The 24,072-nt window shown below is 35.4% G+C and overlaps 1 protein-coding gene across 2 annotated transcripts in view; it reads right to left on the bottom strand.

Annotated features, from left to right (window-relative positions):
• Positions 1–24,072, bottom strand: part of METTL25 (methyltransferase like 25) — a 60,091-nt gene that overhangs the window by 30,327 nt on the left and 5,692 nt on the right. For both annotated transcript variants that reach the window (XM_068936488.1, XM_068936483.1), the window contains exons 2-5: positions 21,939–22,103; positions 18,364–18,464; positions 13,743–14,378; positions 10,639–10,783 (exon numbers count right to left, since the gene is read on the bottom strand). In XM_068936488.1, coding sequence (XP_068792589.1) covers positions 10,639–10,783; positions 13,743–14,378; positions 18,364–18,464; positions 21,939–22,103 — 1,047 coding nt within the window. The remainder of the gene's footprint in view (positions 1–10,638; positions 10,784–13,742; positions 14,379–18,363; positions 18,465–21,938; positions 22,104–24,072) is intronic.

Here is a 24,072-nt window from a genome sequence, read left to right as displayed (position 1 = left end):
AGTCAAATTTTTCCCAATGTCTTAGTGTCCCACCTTTGTTCATTCTCACAGTCCTTGTCCCCGATTTACTAATACCATTACAGGATAAAGTATAATTCCCCAATTTGCATCTCTGTCACAGTGTATGAATTACATATTTAAGATGGTTTATTCCCACTGACTCATAGAGCTGTTTTTCAAAGATTTTCTTGATTTTTTTTCCCCATCTTCTCAGTTTCAAGCACACGGAACCTTGAGTTCAGGTACTTATTAACCTTGTTTGCGCTTCAGTTGCGTTTCTGTACTCCGCATCCAGTGCACTTGAGCGTCTACCGTCTCCTTTTGTGATCATGAAAGGAAAAACAGATGAAACTAAAAGAACGGCAAGACTATGTGAAGGCTCCATTTCTAACCACTTCTGGGAAGCTACAGGATACTCAAGGCAAAAATAAAAGAAGTGCCAAGCCTACAGTAAAAGCACAACTCATTGAACATCAGACACAGCTGTCAGTGTGAGAGAATTGCACAAGGACTGCCAAGCACATTGAAAAATCTCTGTATTAATCACAGAACTTAGTGGCTAACATCGTTTTGAGATTTTGGCCAAAGACAGAGAAGGGTAACATGACACACCACCTACAACCTGTACATAGCTGAGTCCACAAGGCTGGCACAAGGATCTGCTCATCAGCTATTTAATTCAAAGAGCAATACCTGGGAGGTAACAACCACAGGAATCATGTCCTTGCTTGGGTGGTTCCTGACATAGTAATGGCCAAGATAAAAACAGCCACAACAGATGGGACTAAATTATCCCTTATCCCTCATTCCTAATTATCAACTACCATCATTCCTACTTTAGGATTTGAAGTTATTAGAAAATCCATGCATGCTTAAGATTGTATGGTAAATGGTCAAATTGCATCACTATGTGTATAAAAAGCTGTGATCTAAAGAGCCTTGGGAGGATTTCCTTTTGTGTAACAAGAGCCTTTTTTCTTCCAAGGAGTGTAGCCAGCATTCCTAGAAGTGTACATTTAAAAACAAAATCAGGGTCATTTGACAACTGTACATGGCATTGTTTTCCATTTCCCCTCCTCTCCCTAATTTTTTGCTCTCCTTCTTTGTTTTTCTTTTAATAATCCGATTCTTTGAACACAATAACACACTATTAATAGAAACATATAACTGAAAATTAAAAGGAAACTCGGAAGGAAAATATCAAGTGAAAGCTGAATAAACGGTAACTTATAGTTTTATGGTGTTAGAGTCATTTCAATAGGGGCCACATTAAGGTAGGGAGGAATCCTACTCTTCTGGTGTCTGTATGACTTGGAAGTGCCTTAAATAAGTTACAATTTAGAGAAATAAAAGAAGTAGAGTGAGGATGGAGATGATGAGCTCAGGTTCGGAAAGTAGCTCAGTGAAGAAGAAGCTTGATTTACCAGAGGAAAACAGTTCACTCCAGTGCTATCAACAAACCCATGAGCTGCCATAAAAGATGTAGTTAATACATGTGACAGGAGATTAAAACAAATTCTTTGCTAACACTGTATTAAAATATTGCATATTAGAACTGCTACCTAATTCTAGGAAGTTACCACTAGTCATATTAAAAAACAGCAACACCAACATACAACTGATACTTTCTAATACTGGGGTGCACTGTAACTCCATCTCAAATGCCCAGTGAACGAGTAATACCTACAAAGGTTGATTTTGACTTACATATAATATATTAAATATTAAATCATCTTCACTTATACATTAAGATTCAATAAACAACAATTGTTTTCCAAAGGCACAAAATAATTACTAGTAAAACAACATTCTCTTCATATAGTCAAAACTGCAAATATAGTACTAAAAATGAAGGCCTGTCATTTACAAATCCATTTCAAAATGACAATAAAACCCAGAGATTTTCACTAAAATATAAATATACTTATACAAAATAAAATGGACACCAACTTCATATCATGACAAATGTTACATTTTTGCCAAGTGGCAATTACTACTATATTAACTGGAAAGGAAGAGGGACTCTAATTTTTAAGTTAAACTATCTTGAAAAAAACTCATCCTTTTCCATAAATACTGTAAATGTATAAACTCTCTTAAGTGCAAAAATAGAATTGAATTATAGGATACAAAACCCATAAAATGCCTTAAAAATGTACAAGCTGGAGAAAAAGTATTTTTCTATAAACTCTTTATGCTGTAATCAAATACTTTTCCCAATTTTCTTACCTATAAAAATGTATGTTGCAAAGCATTTATAAATTATTATTTCCAACTGGACAATGAATTATTCTGCAGTTGCTTCCAATTAACTCTGAAGCAAAGGGAGATGAATTTCAACACTGTGGAAGATTTGTCTACCCTTTTTATTCAGAGAAAATTCCCAGTGAAGCCAATTACCACCTTTTCATACCACCAGACATCTCTCACACCACTCAGTTAGCGAGGCGTGATACAAATTTAAGAAAGTAAAAGAATTTATACCCTAAATCAGACATCCCATTTGCAAAGTAGGAGACAGAGGTATAATATATGTGTAGAGATAATATTTAGCCATCTTTACATAAATTCTCACGTAATCAGCAACATTAAAAGAACTATATATATACACACACATTCTACTTTTATTTTTCCTCATCCTGGCTGTTCTTAGTTGGCAAATTTATGACTTATCTTAGCAGAAATGGATTTTCAACAACAAACATGAGATATGCCTAAGAAAGAACTTTAGGAGTGGATATACTATTATTATAATGCATCAGGAGTCTTCTGCATGACAAGGCATGTAACATCCAACTTGGAATTATCCCGCAAAGGTCATGTTGTACGTCAGTTTTTTCTTATTAAGCTGCTGAAATAGCAACATTGAATGCACAGTACTTAGCACTATGCTTACAAGAAGCTCTGCTGAAGTTACTTAAATATTACAAATTGAGCAGCCTACTTGTACACTGTAGCCTGAAGAATCAGAACGTTTACAAATTGTATTTTACATTAATATATGCTAGAAAGGCATGCAAAAATGCAGTGTGAGACTTATAAGAATCAGTCATTGTCACTAAAAGAGTGAAATATAGTGGAAGCAATACTTAAGGATGGGAAAGTTTTCTGAAGTTCTATTTTTAAAATGGCCTTACCTTTCAGAATAAAACTTTCCACATTGCATTTTAAAGATCTTTTCATTTGTTTTCCCTTGTCAAATATGACTATGTGTTTATTTGACTAACTGATTTATAAAATACACACTATAAGAGATTTTATGTTGACATAATGCAAAATCCTCTGTTTTTAAAAAGTAAGTAGACAAATATTTGATTACTTGATTTTTTTCAAAGACCATTATTATATTACTACATAAGTTATCTAAATAAATTATATATCAAACATTGGTAAATCATAATTTTCATGATGCTTTGCTTCCAGAGAGATTCTTTAATGACTGCTGCAGAAACATGCATTAGATCACATTATAGGTCTTTGCTCTTGACAAACAAAAGTCATGCATAGTATGTGCACAGGCACATGCTCTGTTCTTATAAAACTCCAGGAAGGATTTAAACTATTCAGACTAAAATACATAGTCACATTCTGCCTCAACAATAATTTTATAAACATTGCCATCAAAACAGGAAAGTAACCTTACCTCAAAAAGATTTCTAGTCTGGGGAATTCTTTTGCTCTCAGAATGATTACTCTTATTGCAGTTGATCTAAGTATCAAGTCATTACTTCAAAAAAAGGTATTTTCATTTCTTCTCAGCTATGTAATTTTTATTATCTTCTGAACAATTTGACTCCACTTTAGAGCAAGAAATTGTTAGTGTATTATTCTGAATCTCTTTCAGAGAGCATAAGCTCTCTGAAAGCACAAATCTGTGTTCTGCACAATGACAGAAGAAAAAGTTATTAACATAACTTTCTTGGGTCAGTAGCGTAAATGGCACAGATGAACAGAAAGCATTTTTCTTGGAATGGTTACAACAGTAAAAAAAAGAATTATTTATATCCTTTTAATAATAACTTGTATAGACCTCCAATTTTCTTTTATTTCAATTTGAGATCTTTTTGACCTTTGGCAGATATCTGAATGTCTACAGAATTTCTTATAAATACACAGTAGTTATACGACTAATAGGTTATAAAGGTATAAAGGAGTGCCCAAGGAAACAAAGCATGGAAAAAAACCTAAATACAATTCCTAAGCTGCAGCTCCACTTTATAAAAGGGACTTATCAGACGAGATATCTAAAACTGAAATATCCCTAGAAGAGGACATAGAAACACAAAAATAATAAACAGCATAACATACCTTGATTTATCTCAGAAACCCTGACTTTCTGCATTACACTTTCTTATACACACACACAATTATAAGATAATTTCAGGATTTAAAATATTTTTGTTATATTTATTCATGCAAATATATCTCTGCATTTTACATAGGTAATTCTGTCATTTACTGGCTGTACAATTTGATAAGTTAATATTTTCTCCAAATGATTTTTTTCAGAATAAATTTTGATGAAAAATATCTGGATTTTTAGTTGCTAGTTAGATGTGTTATAGATTGATGGAAAGCTGCCCTGTGCAGGAATATCTAAAGATGGTTTGGAAAAGAAATGAAGCTCTTTGATCTTTTGCTTGGAAGTGTTTTCCTATGTTGCCATGGTATCAGCGATAGCTATTTTTACACACTCGGCTATGCAATATCATTGAAAAAATAGCTAACCAACAACAAGTCATCTGTACTCTAATACTCCTAAAACTGTGACTAATCTTTCCATATTTCAGTGGAATGGCGTAACATGAAGCCATTATGTTTGTGTAAGGAGAAAATTCAGTTTCAAAGTTTTTGTGCTCTGAATTCAGCTCATACCAAAAACTTTTTCAGTTCTCACAAATTCATTCAAGTTCTGTAAATAAATCATGACTGTCCTTTGCATCCCTTTCAGTTTCCTTAATTATGTTCAGTAGCTTTGAAAAGTTAGAGCCTAACAAATATAGCCAAAGTTTATATCTACCTTACTTAAGAGTCCTGAGACTCTTCTCATGCAAAAAGTTTGCTGATTGCACAATCCCTAAATGAGTTCATCTTCACAGAATCACAGGATGGTTGAGGTTGGAAGGGACCTCTGGAGATCATCTGGTCCAACCCCCTTGCTCAAGCAGGGTCCTCTAGAGTATATTGCCCAGGATCGCATCCAGGCGGGTTTTGAATATCTCCAAGGAAGGAGACTCCACAACCTCTCTGGGCAACCTGTTCCAGTGCTCAGCCACCCTCACAGGAAAGAAGCTTTTCCTCAGGTTCAGATGGAACTGCCTGTGGTTCAGTTTCTTCCTGTTGCCTCTCGTCCTATCTCTGGGCACCAGTGAAAAGAGTCTGACTCCATCCTCTTTACGCTCTCCCTTCAGCTGCTTATACACATTGATAAGATCCCCCCTTAGTCTTTTCTTCAGGCTGAAGAGTCCCAGCTCTCTCAGCCTTTCCACATAGTAGAGATGCTCATTACGTAAAAAAGTTTATGTAACAAAATCTCTAATAAAATTCTTACTACTCTGAAGTGATTGACTGTCAGACATAGTAACAGTGAAGAAAAACCCCAAAGGAATCAATTATACTAATGGCTGAGTGCATTTTATCAACAGAAGAATCTCTTAAATGGCCTCCTTAAAGAAAGCCAAAGTTAAACTCCTTTGGATTTTCCAAAAGCTGTCATAATACTCCTTATTAACTGATCTTTAGTATTTGGTACTACTTATGATAACAGCAGTAAAATTTAAAGGAAGGTGTTAAAATTCACGGGTTTCAACTATTTCGAATTCAATAGAAAATTAAGATTACACAGCACCACTTGGTGCAGCTACTAATAAATCAAAAGAAAGGCTTTTATGATCATGACTGAGAGTTCAAAATTCTTTCCAGCACAATTGGAGATGGAGTCCTTTTACTAAAATTTCCAGACAAGTTTAGCTTATTTATAGTCACCTAGAAGGACATCCCATTCTGACTGTGAGATTCAAGACTGTGACTATCAGCACCTACTTTCATCAGAAATGCTCCCAAAGTAGTGTCATAGTGTGACCAACGACAAACTGAATCATGCAATTTTACATCTCTACTATTTTTAGAACGTAACAGAAATGTAGGTAATTATTCCTTACAGTCAGTTCCTCGCAGATGCAAAAAAAACCCCTTGCACTAATTACGGTGACTCAATAGCCTGCTAAAAACAGCATAACATTTTGTTGACGTTTTGTCAGCTCACTACTTCAGACTTATAACTGCTGCAATAGGCATCAAAAACAAATCCTCACCCCATGCATATGAGTGAATGCATTAATAAGACGTGAAAAAGTAATTTTTCACTGGCCTCAAACAAGACAAACTTTAGTATTAAACAGAATGCAACTGCCAAACAACATACAGCTCAGCCATCTCAAATTATAGCAACCATCAGTCTACAGCAGCTTTTGTGTGGGCTCGCACATCTGCTTCAATTAGACTTATGACAACAGCCATCTGCATTTATATTTGGGAAAAAAAAAAAGAAGGAAAGATGGGAAAATGTGTTAGCAAGACAGACAGACCCTTGAGGTGGACCTGATTTAACCTTCTCCTTAAGAGTAAGCACCTCAAAAATGACAGAAAGGCCACATGAAGGCCACACTTTAGCATCTTTGAAAGGTCACATACATCAAAGACGTCCCTGATGACTAGATAAGGGAAACATCATACCAATCTTCCATTTAAGCTCACTTACCATGAAGATTATGGAGCAAATCCTCCTGGAAACCATGTCAAGGCATATGAAGAACAAGGAGATTGAGAAAAACTAGTAGGGATTTACCAGGGATTGACCAATCTTACTGCTTTCTGTAATGCCAGTGACTGGCTCCATGGACTAGGGAAGAACAGTAGATGTAGTTTACCTAGGCTTCAGCAAGGCTTTCAGCAAGATCTGCCATACTATTTTTACAGCCAAATTGGTGAGATATGCTTCAGACAGGCGGACTGTAACAGGGGTAGAAAATTGGCAGGACTGTTAGGCTCAACAATACAGCTTGCAGGTTAAGGCAAGTGATTACTCCCCTCTATTTAGCGCTTGTGAAAAAGCATTGGGAGTGCTATTTTTGAGCTCTCCAGCGCAACACACTAACTTACCGGAGTTAGTCCACTTACCCCAAGTCCAGTGGGGCCAAAAAGATTACAGAGCTGAAGAGGACAACAAGGGATCTAACAGCTGTCTTCAGCTACCTAATGGCAGAGGGAAGATGAAGCCAGACTCTTCTTGGAGGTGCACAATGAAAGGGCAACAGGCAATGGATGCAAGTTGCAAATTCGAAATAGATACAAGGAAAACATTTATCATAATGAGGCTAGTCAAATACTGGAATGGGTTTCCCAAAGAGGCTGTTGAATCTCCATCCTTGAAGATGCTCACAACTGAACTGGACAAGGCCCTGAAGAACATGATCTAAGTTGGCCCTGCTTTAAGCAGGGAGCTCAACTAGATGACTTCCAGTGGCCCCTTCCAACTTAAAATTAACGCATGGTGATTCTGATTTGGTCCATTTTAGAAGCAGTATCAGACTTTACTTGCCTAGGACAGCTGCAAGAAGAATGAGTTTGCTTCTTGTACAGAGTGAAATTTTAGATCTGTACCATCTGATTAGTTATGGAGTCAATGATCCCCTACAATGCTTAGCCAGTCTGAAATTCATGCATAGGAAGTGTAGGCACAAGCAATAGTCCTGTTTATTTCCCACCCTCTTTCAAGAAATTTTAGCTCTTGTGTATTGTTGCCTTGTGCTCTTGCCCCTCCACTGTGAACAAGTCATATAACAGATGATCTTTTCAGGGAACTATAACAACATCATTGACGATTTTAGACTATGTAGCCTCACAGTAACAGCAAAAAATGATCCATTTTTCAGAGCATCACTGAAATGACCCAGGTGTTCTTTCTCAAAAGAGGAATGTTGTAATTTCCTTCCACTCTGCATAGACTGATTTTCATTAAGAGTAATTGATATCCTTCAAGCTGAGAAAAATCAAACAGCTAGAAATTCCAACAATTTGACTTAATTTCCATAAATAAACAGCTATGAAACTGCAGCTATCTCCTGCCACTGTGAACGCATATTTGTTTTTTTGAACTTACAATAGGTATCGCATCTGATCTTTTGACGGTGTCTGAGTAACAACACTTTGGTAAAGCCTTATGCACTGGTCTAGAAAAAAGTAATCATCCTAAAGCAAGAACAGAAAGCTTTATGTTCTTTGTGACAACAAGAAATGATCAGATGTTTGAGACTCACAAAGCTGATTACAAGTGCATGAAAAGTTCACCATTATTTAAAACCTTGATATAAAAAGATCTGTTATGCTTTTTACAAACTGCATTTCTATAATACAAATATTTAGAAATATAACATTTTCACTGTATTTTTTCTTTTTTTTGATTATTTGAAGCATTGTGAAATAAGTGAAAATAATACACTGTAGAAATATTCAAAATTGTTGCAGATTTGTGCTAAGCAACATGAAAAGACCATTACAACAAGGAAGAGACAGCATGTGTTATGGTCAATCCAAAGCTGCGCCTTAGCTGCCTGAGCAGCCAACTGTTAAAGAACAGCAGCTGAGTTCTGCCTGCCTTTTTCTCTGTGCAGTTCCTTCAAGAGCTGAAATAAACTTTACTAATTCACCTCTCTCCAATTGGGTTGACAAAGGTATTGGGTTCTAACGCTTAGCCAGATGGTCATTCAGATAGCTCAGTTGCATTAACACTTGTTTTCTCAGGAAAACCAGCTAATTAATGTTCTTCACTACGCACTAAAAACAAATGAGCCAAATAGAAATGAACAGTTAATGCATGTGTAAATCTGCACACTATTTGAAATAGTAGCATAAAATGGTGTAGAAAATGCTGAGGAGTATCTGTACAGAAAATACAGTATTTGGATGTTGAAGTAGAAAGAGTTTTAAGCCGTTGTCTAAATCTCTCTCTTATTATTATTTTATTTTATAGTAGATTACTATAAGGCTAATATGCGGGAAGTATTAAACCAGACAATTTTAGAGTTCAGTAAGTCACCATGATGGGATGACATTCACCCAAGGGTCCTGAAAGATCTCAAATAGGAAACTGCAGAACTGCAGAAATGGCCATTGTGCCAATGTAATGGCCATTTACACAAAAGGTTTTAGATAGGAACTGAAAGCTCTGTGTTTCATTGATCTGAGTAAGACAGAGTCCACTCTTATTCTTAATAATGAGCACATGAATAGAGACAATGAGTAAGTGACGTTTTGGGAACTTTCCACCACAGGAGGTTATGGAATCAGACAGTATCATCTGGTTCAAGAACAGATTAGACAGTTTCAGGCACAAAAAGTCCTTGAATGGATATTAAAAGGACTAGGCAGGAATGTACCTGTTATGCACCCTCTTACACTCCTAATACAATAATTCTGAATGTTGGGAATGTACAAGAGGACTGGACTAAACAAAGCGGCCAGGCTCCTGTGTTTCCCTTAAATCACATCTCATTTTGCCGCTCTCGGACACAGAATACTAGGCTAGAAGGACCACTGGCCTGACCTAGAACATTATTTCTTATGTTCTTGTTTAAATATATAATACAGCGAGCAGAGCATTTACATCTTGCATTAAATTATTTTTCTCAATCATTGTAAAAATTACTAAATTAATTCAAGCTTTCCTCAGGTTATCTAGCTTACAGATGTAGAAGCGTCTTAAAGTAATTCACAGACCTCAACACCACATTATCTGCTTTGAAGATTTTAAGCTGATTTTCCTTTATAATTCCGCTTAGTACTTCTGCTGGAAACAATGTTGCAAATAGTGTTGACTATTAAACACTAGACATCAGAAGCAGCATGAGTTTTTCATAATAAATGTAATAATCCATGAGTTTCATATATTACAGTATGCATTCATTCCATTTGTACAAAGACAGTCTTTAACTTTCTTGTTTGAAGGCTGCACAGAAAGGTAAAGAATTAGCTTTTCAACTGAGGATGTCAACCTTCACCCAAAAATGAAAAAAGCCACATTTGAAGGAAAATTTACATGTAGTATGAATACCCAAATAATTTTCAGCTTGTCTCCCCAAGAAAATCTGTTATACATGTACTGTTCCATAACGCTCTGAACTGGCAGTGCCCCAGAGCACAACATTCAGATGAGTCCTTTTTACAGCAATAACTTACATTAAAAGGACTTAATTTTGCTCATAGTTATACATGTACAACTCAACATAAATGAATGTTGTATGCAAACAGCCAAGGGCAAAATCTGGTACAAAATATTTCAAAAGGATGAAAACATTGACCAAGAAAGCTTCCACATTTTATGAGTGAAGTAATGGAAGAAAAACAGCTGTATTCATAACCACATAAAAACATGCTGCATTAATGTCCTTAATTTCAGCAAGAATATTAGGAATATTGGCCTAACAGGAAAGCTACAGGGCATCCGGCAGTGAATGACCCACATAATGTAATTGAAAACAGTACTAAATAAGCCACTGGAAAGGAACAGACTTAAGGTGGCTATTAATTAAAAGGTATAATAGTCTCAACACGCAAACAAATTACGCTCAGAAGAATTACCTTCTTGGTTTTCATACTGTTCTGACAACAGATGGTAGCAGCAGCCTACACTGCAAACTGCTTTGATTTCAGGCTTGGCAATAAAAATTCGTAATGTATTTGGAGCAAGATCCCCACATGTATGTAGACCCACCATTATAGAGTCCTAAGAGAAAAAAAGAAAAAAAACAACAACGATAAACATCTTCCTTTTCAATAAAAGAGCAAAAACAACAACTGCAAAACCCAAACACGTTGCAAAAGGTTATTTAGTTGTAAGGTTTAAATATACAACTCCACGAGGACTCCTGATATTCCATTCTAGAATTTTTTTAAACATAATAAAAGCACTTCAGTGCTAAGGAAAAACAGCATTATTTCCTCTACGCAGATCAGAATGCTCACCTCTGATCAATTATTCATCCCTATACTCTACCTTCCTTGGCTATGAGAAATCAAAACTTGAAGACAATGAACAGCATCTGGCTTAACTGAATGGAAGAGAATGTCCACATGGTGACATGACATTGACCCTTTTCTCTTAACTTTCCTAGCTTTCCTCTTTAATATTACAACTACTGCTACCTCCTTCTTGTTTTACCTCAAATTTACTACTGTTAACAAACACATCTGAACCTACCCTATGGCATTTCTGCTACTTTTGATTCCTGAAATCAGGAACACTTCCTAATCATAAGAGTAATTTGAAGAGCAGGTCCAACTCCATCTGCTTTGCTATTTCCAAAACTGCACTATCACAGCAGTTTTACAGTATGTCTGCTACACATTCAACTACACATAGGCATTCTCTTCCATAAAAACACAGTAAGAACTTCAGCTTCAGAAGTACTCTATTCTTCTATACATTCTGTTTCCCGCTTTCTTTATTCCTCAATTTCCCTTCCCCTATTTCCCCATCCCAATTATCCCTCTTCTCACCATTCATAACAATACTTTTCCCTTCCCTTCTAGACTTATTAATTGGAATCCAAACTATACAAGTGGTGTTTGCTGTTTTGAATTTCATCCTGCTTCATTAGCAAGGTTATCAACAAGAATTTAACCCTGCTGCATTCAAATGCGACACCTTTCTATAACCATTTTGACTTTATGTGCTCATCTATTTTTGCTGCTCTGCGTTAACAGTATTTTTTCGCACGCATCTATATTGTATAGTGTATGTATGTGTGAAACAATAAACCTTTTCCCTTCTTCCCTCATTTTCTCTTTCTTCCCTAATCCCCCCCTTCTTCCTTCCCACTTCCCTAATTCCCCTTCCCTTCCACTTTGTTTGCACTGCTTCTCTGCACTCGCCCTTTCCTTAATTTAAGATACTAAAATTTTACGTGGAGAAGTTCGGTTTCACATTGGCTTAGTTTTTAAACACTTCTTTTCTATTTATCAGCCTTGGGTCATCATTGTACAAGACTTTCTCCCTCATGAAAACATGGAATAGTGAAACAACATTACAGTTTGGAAGCTAATGGAAGAAGTGCACTTGTAAGAGAGCATTTAAACCCTGGGACTGGAAAAGCTAGAGAGTCTCTCAGGAGAAAGCCAGCGGAAGATGGCTACCATATACTAGCTACATGACAGACACTACACACTCAAAATTTCTGAACAATATCAAGGCAACCTATCTATGCCAAGGTAATCTGTCTGTGGCAGTTACACTTTTGACCCAGCACTGATTTCAGCAGGGTTGCCTGGGTACTACTCAGCATACTTTCTGGTCCTCTGACTTAAGCCTAGCAGAGCTTGGTATGTCAATTTATGGTTAAAATAAAAATTCAAAATCCATACAGTTTTAAAACGTTTACATATTTGCATATTTTAAAGTATTTTCAATTACACACATTCACCATACATAGCATGTATAATGTTCAGTTATTACTGCTTTCTTACAACAATAAAGTTATTCTTTTTTCTTAGAGTAACTTTTTTTTAAAGAAAGGCAGTGATACAGGATCTCTTCTGCCTTTGACACCAATGGAAATTACATACCAAGAGGATACAAAATCTAGCTGTGCAAATTTAAAGGCATATACTTCATACTTGTTTGATACGAGTGTAAAGAACCAGAGTAACTCTAGGACCATGAAGCACACATCCATGCAGGGGGCCCAGGGAGCCCCGAGCTCCTTGCCTGCATTCTGAGCGCACACACGCCACTGCTGTCCACGAGCTACATAACCAAAATTCACGCTGCGCTCAAATGAACAGATCCTACCACTCACGCTATGTGTTTTCTAAGCAGACATGGGGTTGCTCCATGCATTCTCAGATACTTAGTAGGATTTATTAACTCACTTACAGGGCCATTAACACAAACATATGGTCTTGAAATAGAGATGAATTACACCCCTTGAATATATTTCATTCAGTAACTACTGAACACAGACAAGTTTTCATCCTTCCATGGAAGACTGCATACTATCAACCCAATCAGTGTATGTTAGCTCAGGCATAGGGACTAACACAGCTACACAGTTTCTAGACTCATGTCTCTGCCTTTGGGTAGCTGAGCTTGGGCCTGTTTGTGTGCACATAAACCTTGTGGGTTAGTAAATTATTAAATGTACTTAAACTCTGACAAGCCAAAATATAAAAACTTATTTACAAATAAGGCTCTTTAGAAATTCTTTATGTTGAGTATTATAGGCACTACATTTTTTTAAACCTTCAAAGTTCAAGACAAAATTAAAAAATATAAAACTTACAAAATAAGAAATTTCAGACAAGAATATATTCTTCTGACTGGTAAGTATAACTATTTTCATAATGATTAGACGTGTTATCTATAAACACATCTGTAAAGTAGCTGAATATACTGTTACATATGCTGTTAACTTTGAAAGCTGATTACTATCTACCTCATAGATTCTAAAGGCTGCTTTACTTACATATTCAAGATAATCCTATCACATATACTGAAGTAGAAAAATAATCTCTGTATCTATTAAGACATAGTCACACAAACTAGCTGAAAAGCATCATTGGGCCAGAATTCCTCATTCATGCACAGCTCTGACGATATTCTATGTGCACTCAGCAAACATTCTGTATATACAAAAATGACAATATACAGGTAGTGGACAATCTACTTCAAATATTAGTAAAATAACCTCCAGATCTGTAATGATGTCACTGAGCTCCGTTTCTGCAGTGATGTAGGAGGTCAATGGAAAATAAAGGTTTGATTCACTTGACTTGCTTGCTTTAGCCTTGAGAGATGCCATTTTTCTTTGTGCCTTTTCCTCTTCACAGAGCTCCCCACAGTCACACTGAGATGAAGCAAAAACTTCAACAGCATCAGGAGGCAGAACATTCAGAATAGCAAGAACATTTTCAGAAAGTTTGCTCTCATCAGATTGCGTCTGAGCCATCAAATTAATTTCAGTTTGTTTGTTGGTTTCAGATGTAGCTATTTCTGTAAAAACATCAGAAGGAACTAAACCTTGGGTAGTCACTTGGTCTTGACTTTGAAGACTGCTGTTATTATTTACGGGGTTTTCATTTATACTTGCTTTACATTTAACTTCATTTTGCACTGGCCTATCATTCACCTCTTCCAACCTCTGGCTTTTGAGATTTGCTCTTGCTCGACTCTGATACGCTCTCCAGTGTTTCTTCAATTTCCTGTTCCTCTCACGAGCGCCATCAGTGTTGGTGTTTGACGAATCAATTCCATAAACTTTTAAGTTATAGCACATAGACAAAAAGGAACTCAGGTAGCCCTTTCCAGAACCTATATCAATCACCTAGATAATGGGGAAAAAAAAAGTGCTATATTAATGAGCAACAAATAGAATACATCTCAATTAAATGCGAAAAAATTTCCTAAACAAGTAAGCATAGATTTAATATTTACCCATAATGACCATAGAATTTATAATTATCAGCTACCCCACTTAACGCTTTTTTCACTTGCTTTGTTGGACTTTGTGCCGACTTTAAAACACAAAAGTAAGTCAGAACTGATTTGTTCCAGAAAACAGACACTGCAATGCTTATGCAACACACATATCCTTACTCTTTTGGAAAAGTCTTTCTTTATATTTTTTGACACAGAACTTCCTTCTGCTAAAGAAAATAACCACAAGCTACCACTAACACCACCTGTCATTTCCTCATTGGGCCAAGTAATACAGTTAGGAAAGAAAGTATTCCTAGTATTTAACTTTACACACCTAGCTGCCGTAAGTTCAGAGTCCACTGCCATGCTTACGTTAGGAGTCTCCCACCACTAGCTATACAGAAATAAACATCTTCAGATTCAGTGTTTAACTTAACCGCCTCAGACACATGCTTGAAAACAGACGGTATGAATACTGCCTTGTAATTCAGATTGTTTATACCCGTTTCCCATTTTGTGAAAATGATCTGTACTGGGATTTAGGTTACAACCGGATACTTTTGCAATAAGACAAGGGGGCTCATATGCCATGTGTTTTCCACAGCCTGTTCTAGAAGGAGTGAATAGAAGGGATGTTTAGGAAGTTTAGTTTCTCATAACTGAAACTATATATATATAAATATATGACCAAATATTTTATGAGAATAGGCAATAGAGTACCAGTTCTCTAAGGAAAGGAACTGATAACAGAAACTACCAGAAATTGTACTGACTAGATACAGTGACTTCTGTGTTAGTGTATATTCTTGAAAGTGATTGATTCAAGGTTATTTTTTAATGTCTTGTTCTTGGTCTATAACATATTCATACGAAAGCTTACACTGAAATACACTCAATATAGCATTACTCTCACTGAAAAGAAAAAGATTTATGCTTTATTCTGAGAATTTTAGATTTGTATAGTCATGGAATTAGAAAGTGAATTATAAATTAATAGTACGAAAGACTGCACAGAACAGTGGAGAATACATACTATTAGGTAAAGATGGTTTAACCATACAACATGCGGTTCTTCAGCTGTATTCTTCATGTGATAGTGCTGCACATTTATCATCTAGGTACTCTACAAACCTCAAACTTCTTGAATGAAATCAGTATAGGAATGGATTTAGTGATATAGAATTAAGACAGACTCTAAGCATACTATTTGTAAGTGTAACTTATTTGTTACATTTATCACTAATATTCTTCTAGAATATTTCAAAGAAAAAAAAAGAAAAGTGCTCAAGGAATAATTTTACTCATTGTTTTATATAACAGATACTACTACTATGCTGAATATGCGGACGTCCACTTCTACAAGGTGTTCAGTTATTTCTGTGAAAGGAACTATGTGGATATAGACTCAGCTAACTCATATGTGTGACCTCTAGTGGCTGTAAAGACAAACTACTGCTTTGGTAAGATTTTTTTTACTTGTTCCCAAGTAAAAGACAACAGTAACATATTGTTACATTAGCATTGGGACAATATTACTAAAATGAAAGGAAAATTTGACTAAAAATAAGCAAGCAATGATCTTGTACTAAATAAATAGATAGGCTTAAATTAATCCCTGCTTTACCTTTCCGTGATTGCATAAGGAAAGGTAATCAGCAATCTGTAGCATATCTGCCAAGCACGAACTTTTAAAATGAAATTTCCATGACATAATAAACTCCAAAGGTTCTGTCTGCAGGGCTGGGTACTATGTTTAAACATACTTTCTGGCACAGCACAATCAAGAATTCCTATTCCAAAAGGATTCCAACATTTCCCATCCCCAAATCTCAAATTTAACGGATGCTGAATGCAGAATTATATCATACTTCTATCACCCATGCTACAACTCTTGTTGCACACGTTGCAATTTCCAAGGAAACTTTATCAAATAAGTCAAAGAAAATAAATGTGTATTTAAGCAAAGAATTATCATCACTGGCTTCTTTTCAGAATTTAATCAAGAGTTTTTGTTTTTGTTTTGTTTTTTTTTTTTTTATAAAAGTGCCTCGTGTATGATAGGAAAAACAGTTCAAAGGGGACAGTAAACATTTTTAAAATCTTTAAAGTTAGTTTGCTTTAATGCTTTGATTCAAATTGTTAACCTAAAAGTGATTATAGTACTCATAAAATTTTTGCTTTTATTCTCATTTTACCATTTATTATATTATATTATAAAACACCACAAGAGCATAATAACCTCTACCACCCATTATACATTATGGGTATGGAGGTGAAACTAAGGGCATTTTTCAATCCTTCAGTGATCTCTAATATCTGAAAGAAACACCCTGAGGACATGTGCTGTTGTAAAACATGTGTTGTGTTTTCATAGCTCAAGATTTTTTAATTAAATGCTACATATACTTTGTTTTGCAAGAAGGACACAAAAAAAATCAATAAGGAAAAAACGCTCTTAAAACTTAACAATTCCTATATTTTTTTTAAGTTGAAAGGTAACCAAAACAAAAGAAGTTGCTTTTTAATAACTGAGAAGGAAGGTTTTCTTTTTTTTAAAACGTAACTGGAAAGCTCTTTTCATATATTAGGGATTTGTAACTTTGAACAAATAAATTCTGTTGCAGTGCATGACTAAAATGGAAAAAAGTTAATACAAAGCAGTCGGCTTTCATATTCAGTGATGTACTACAATAATGTTTTTCATTAATTTTTTTTTTTTTCAGAAAAGCAAACATACAATAATCCTTTGTCTAAAAATACCCCAAACCAACTGATAAAAGTGCATAATCACTGGCTGAAATTGCAGCATATCGACAGATACTTAATAATGATTGTTTTGAGATTGTGTTAGTAACGAGCTACATCAGGACTTACGTCAGGTAATTAAAGTGGCTCTACTTTTTTACTCTCTGAATATGGGTTTTCCTCTCCTTTCCTTTCATTCCTGAATCTCACAGGAACTATTTAGAATCTAAATGAAAATGCTATATGAAACACCACCAATTCACCTTCCAGTAAACGCAGAGAATATTGAGTATTGCATTATAAGCAAACTACACTTTTCCATAGCTTTCTCAGTACATAAAAGACTTCACTGACACTTGCCTGAAGCAAAAGGCAAGCAAGTCAAAAACAGGCTAACAAATAGGAGAAGATACTTTCAGGAATCTGCTACTACTCTAAGTTTATTCTTTACAGAGAGCATCCACCTTAGAGGTGTTTAGGGCATCCACATGGAAGCTCTTGAAAGAGCTACTGGAGATATTCCATCTCTGTAAATGATCGCGGATGGTCACAAACTGATTGCATCTCATCTGGTAACACGTGGTTTTATTTGCAGCTGTCTACTTGGCAATCCCAGCTGTAAGGAGAAGACTGCCTAAAACTTTGCCCTCTGCAGTTGTTTCTCACAAAACAGAGATTTAGAGTTTTGATCTTTTATTTCCAAAGATGCCACAGGCCTGATCTAAACCTGAGAAGAACACTTAAAACTCAGTGAATGTCAGAACATGCAATTTATATTCTCTAAATTAAACTCTCAGTCTCAGCCAAGTAACTTCTAAGTCACAGTCCAACTTCAGCAACTCAGAGCTGACTCCAAGTTTTGGGATCCTCCTTTCAGTCTACTGTGGCATCAGCAGGAGCAACTCAGGACCCTGCAGTTGTATCCGTATGAGTAAAACAAATGGAGCACGGACATGTATTCTGTTATACTTATATTCTACATGACTGTCCATACCACTTACTTTCAGCAATATCCCTGGTACCATTATAAAACAATCCAACCAGTATTCTCTCATGAATAAAGGTAAAAATGTAGCATTTGAACATGATAAAAAGAATAATTTGGAAAGTACACAGTAACCACACAGTAAGACATGCTTTCTTACCTGCTTTATACCACAATAATTTGCTATGTTGTCTATCAGCTCCGACATCACCCGCACTTCATGTGATTTCTTATTATTCATGAACTCATCAGTTTCAATGTCTACATCAGATTAAGAAAATAAATATAATTAAGACAATTCAGAAAAACTGAACCTTATGTTAAATTGGAAAAAATATTTGCCTAAAAATATTTTTAGCAAATATATATTTGAATTAAAACCTCACTAAATGGTAGTGATCTCACTAAATAATTACAAGACTAAACTTCCAAATTAAAGATGAATTATTAAAATGTAACTACTAACAACACTAACAGTACTAAACAATTTTAATATAAAATATCTAGTATCTGGTAAGACATTAGACAAGAGCTACTACTATAAAATGCATGGCTTCCTCTTTTTCATTAAAAAAATGGTTATTTGTACGGCATTTATCACAGTTACACACATGAAATACAAGGGCAAGGACAATAATTATTACACAGTACAGCTTGTTGATTCTGAAGATTTGCTTACAATATCAAGTGGGAGATATCTGAAATAATGGTTACAAGAAAAAGAAAAAGAGAGAAAGAGAAGAAAATGGGAAAAATTTAAATGAAGACGCACATTTCTTTGCCTTTATCTACTCTATGGATTATAGAATTGCTACGTCCTACAGTAGAAGATCATCACTTCAGCGTTGCTGAAGAACACACTGATGAGATGGAGTCAATCTCTACTGCCTGTTCACTGTTTGTGGAGAACACCAGGCAGCCGCCATGCTAATCTCCACATCTCCCAATTGAAGGAGTAACTCAGAAGTCACTCCCTTGTGAGAACCCATGCATTTCTATTAGGCCATCAACACTACAGTGTAATTGGTTACAGTTAAATTGATAGGAATTTTTGTGAAGTAAATCTGAGTGAAGGTAACAGAAACTGGACAGCTACTGACGAGCGTGCTTTTAGAAAACATGACTTTTCTACATGAGTAGGCAGATTTAATACACTTTCCCATTCTCTGCTTTTTGCACAGAACGCGTTCATCTGTCCCGAAACTTATCATTAGGCAATAACTATGTTCACTCCTTAATCAGATGATGCTGGGAACAGAGCCAAGAGTGTTCCTTATTTAGAAGACAGTGGGGAATTGAACTGAGCTCATGCAAAACCCAGTGTTTCCCCTATTTTTCACAAAACCCACAGGAACACTCTACTTCTCAAACATCTTTTTCTATAATAACCTGCTATGACAATGCTTAAAATCTAATAAAGATTCTATTAACTGACAAACGAAAACAGACTAAGATATTTTTAAACAAAAACCAATAGAAGAAACAAGTGTTTGCCATTTCACTCTTAACACTGGACTGACGACTTCTGAAGATTCTCAGTAACATTAAAATAGTTGAGGTCTCCATAGATAAGCTAACACTCACAGCATAACCATGATCTTGACCATAAACACATTGCAAGGGTACAGCATGCTCTTACTCCAATATTCTAGCCACCCTCACATCTTATACTCAGATATGAACCTCATATCAAGAGAAATTCTCCTTGCTGGGTTCTTCCTCTTCAGCCAGCTTCTTCTGGCTCCTATGTCCTCAGTGCAAGCAACCCGACAGTTCAATATGGACTGCAATGAACTTTGTGAGGAAGCAACGGAGAAACTCCTTTAGATTTAGAACTCCATTCTGAATATACATGCCCGCACTATGCTTAAAAAGGTTTGTTCGCATCTTTTCAAACAACTGTTTGAAGAATCATATATCTATATTAATATGCTAAATAAGTTTGAAAACTGCACATGAATATTCTTACAAGCATGTTTGTCTTAGAACAAGGAAATATATTACAAACATCTCAAATGTAAATGGAATTATCCCAATGCATATTTTTCATAATATGAGCACAGCCATCTTAAAGTTGCTCATTTTCTCAGACTTACTCTTCTCTTCCCTTGCAAGCAGTAGCAAGTGAGCAAATGAATATATCTTTTCTGAAAATACAATTAAGTCCAAAATATCTAAAATATCTGGAAGTTAAAAGATCACAACTTTTATTTGGCAACTTCCATATTACAAACCCAAAATTTGGTATTTTGCTTCTGCCAAGTGATTACCAGGAACTTCAATTGGGTTAGTTTAACTGTTACCCACTGTGAATTCAACACAAAGGTTTCAAATTATACCGCTGTATACACAGAACATTTGGAACACTTTGTTTTTACTATTGAGTAAAATTTAAAGTTACTACATCACTATCCCAGAACCCTTAAAAGATGCCCTTGGCCTCTTACTCCAGATGTTCCATTCTGCGGACAAAAGACAGAAGAATCTTTGCATTTTCCTCTACAAAAGCTAATATAACTATGAACTCAAGTATGCGTATAACAAGGTAGAGCTACAGAATTACAGAAAATTAAGCAGACTGCAGAGCACGAGAGCATTAAAAAAATGAAAATAGCTAAGAAGCGAGTAAAAGAAAACCTGCATACAGTTGTCAAATATCAGAAAAAAAGGCTTCAGATGAAAGAATAGGAGAAGGATTGAAGCCAGAAAGCAAACTGACAGTAAGATCAGTAAAAAACAGACCATTAAGACTGTTTCACCTATGGCATTTTGGTAATTATGAAGAAATGGAAAACTGGGAAACCAAATATGGAAAATGGAAAAACTGGAAAAAGAAGATCACTGCAGAAAATGGGAGAAATGGCCAAAATGTACTACAGTTCTACCACTATGATAGGAAAGGTCAGCAGAGTGTTAATATATTAGAGAGAGAGAGCACATTAGAAAGCAAAGGCAGAGAGCTGCTCAGCATCTGCCTCTGAAAAATTAATGAGAGGTCTGAAAGACAGTAACAAATCCATAATGGCTGAGGGCTTATTGAAGAGCACACCTTCAATGAAAATGACAGCAGTTAAAGTAAGTAGAAATGCCAGTTTACCACCCGATACAAAAACATAATCCAGGGTAAGACTTCCACTGTAAAGATGCCAACTTGAGTGTTTTCATTTAATTTCTTTAACTATAGAACTAGGGTAATTTCATAAACTAAGCTAAGACATATACTTGACATTGGTCCCAAAAAATACAGAATGAATAAAAGCAGCTACTTTTGAGATATCAAAGGGCCATATTCAGTTAAATGCCTAAGCACACGTTTAACATTAAACAAAAGATGGAACAAAAAACACTTCTGGTGGTATGGCTGCAGGATGTTAGACTGAGGCTTTTAAAAAAAGCAACAATAGCAATCATGATTCTTGCTGCTGAGGGAGAGAAAAAACAAAGAGAATAAAACTAGGTATCTGATTTGTAAATCAAAGAACGATGTGCCTTCTTGCCCATCTTACTCCTTTAAAAAGGAATCTTAGGAAACGTCTATAGGCATTGAAGGCTCTGACCCCTCTCGGCTCAAATTTTAGCAAGAGAATCCATTTTCTCCCAATGGCAATGAAGAAAGTATCCATTAATAAAAGGAAACTGAAGGGAGAAGTGTGAGAAACTCATTTAACAAAAACCGAACAGAACTGCACTCGCTATTGTGGATACATACAAATTTAAATACAAAGGTAAATATACCATTTCTCTCTTGATGTTCCCCTCTCAGTGCTTCAAGTATCTCTTCTAATGATGTATACAGTCCAAGGTTTGACAAAGAGTAATATTTAGCAGCCAGAGCAAAGGCATGCACGTTGATAAGCTTCTTAGAGTTCTCACAGAACACGCTGGAAAATCTGCAGTCATCTGTACGGAAAGGGGAAAGAAAAGATTTCTGTTAACAGAGCATAATATCCCTCTAATAGGACAGTAAACAATTAAGCAATGAGCAAGCAGTATGAGATAGAAACAACAATTTGTTTTGCATAAGTAAGTTCATTGGTTTTTTTCAGCTGTATTCCCCCCTCAGAATTTAGCTTGAATTTTGCTCTTAGCTGAATTAGTGTAAATGTGGAAAAATCTATTATTTTAGCAGAGCCATTTTAGTATAACCAACAAGAGAATTTGATTAACGTTATCACTTCTCTTCTGTTTACAAACTTGCTCGTTATGCATTTCACAATCACCCCATCTGACAGTATATACTACTACACTGATTTTTTAAAGAAATACAGCTGTTCAACATGTAAAGTGTTTTGACTTACAATCATTACATTCACTGTTTTCCTAGTTGCTTTGTAACTGGTGAATCTATTGGGAGAATTAAATTAATTTTCATCAGCAATCAGCTGTCATCCAAAGTTAGATCCTAACGCATATTTTGTTTCACTCAGAATGAAATTTTTCTATTTGATTGAAAATTTTGATTTAGTTCTTTAGAAAATATTTCCTTTTTTAAAATGTAAATCTATTTTACAGTGAAATATATAATGGTGTGAACCATTTACTAATTCTGGGAATATACTGATTTCAAATAATTCATTTTTACTATATACTTTCTAATTCATCATATTTTAGCTAAAAATATTTGTTGAATTCTACATAGTTTTGAAATTAGTTTTTAGATCTCTAAATACTTATAATTTTTAAAAAATAAATAAACACTAGCCCTTTAGACCAGGAAACAAACTGTGGCACAGATTTATAAAATGTCTCTTGGTTTGTCTCTTGTCTCATGGGCCAATTTTGTAATTTAGCATGGCAGCTTTCCAAATTCAGCCTACCCACCAGTATGAGATACAGCTGTTTCTACTGACCTCACCTCTAATGCTCTCAATTTTCTTGCCCGATTACAAATATTGGACTATGGAAAACAGTCCCAACAATGTCAACAGGTTTATTTTCGCAGTATTACACTAGCAAGGCATGAGTACAGCAAATAAAATTTACGATTAAGTAAGAATATTGTCTAAGCTTTAAGCAGAATTACTATTATTTCCGTATCTGCAAGGCACTTATTCTACTTTTCTCTACTACACAGTCAAAAAACAGAGACACCTTTTTCTACAAATGACTTTTTTTGTCCTTTTGAACACTGAGTAATTATTAGTTAATGAACCTTCATGCAAGATGAGAATGTAACATACTAGCGAACAGAAATAAAAGAAAAACACTGAACCAGTTAAAGACTGCTGAGTCTTTGAGGAGACGGGCTAATTTTGTGTTTTGGAATGTCTCCATAAGTTACACGAAGACAATGAATTAGATGCATGCACTTTGAAATTCCTGAAGAAAAAGAAGCTTCCTTTCTGGCAATACCTTCAAACCGAGTAAATAATAGAAGAAAATAATATCATGGGATATGGTAATCAAACACTTTTGTGCAATGTAAGGATTTTTTTTTCTCAAAGTGTCTACCACCTACAAAAGGAAGTGAACATCTACACAGTGGAGCAGTGACAGCCAAGTTGCAATAAAGTAGCAATCTAAATTCAGCGGGAGCATTGAAGGGTATAAAAAATATGTGAAAGTGTCTTTGATCTTACCATTTCAGCATAACTTTAAAATACTAGTAGTATTAGATTTTAGTTTAGCATGTCAGTTTGGCTAAGAAGCATCACAATTTATACACTCTACACAAAAGGATCATTTTGGTCATATCATCTTATGAAAGACACAACGGCATACAACATACAGAAAAGACAACTAAATAGTAACAAAGGTGTCAATATCCAATACATCCGCATACATATTTACTAGTATAGCAAGTTTATAGAAGAACTGGTCTTCAATTTTTTTAAAGGATCAATCTTTGCATTAGAAATAAATCATTCAA

Source organism: Struthio camelus, chromosome 1 (genome assembly GCF_040807025.1).
Source record: "Struthio camelus isolate bStrCam1 chromosome 1, bStrCam1.hap1, whole genome shotgun sequence".
In the NCBI taxonomy this organism is placed as follows: Eukaryota; Metazoa; Chordata; class Aves; order Struthioniformes; family Struthionidae; genus Struthio; species Struthio camelus.
Note: the sequence above shows the minus strand (reverse complement) of the source record. Positions and strands in the feature narration are given on the sequence as shown.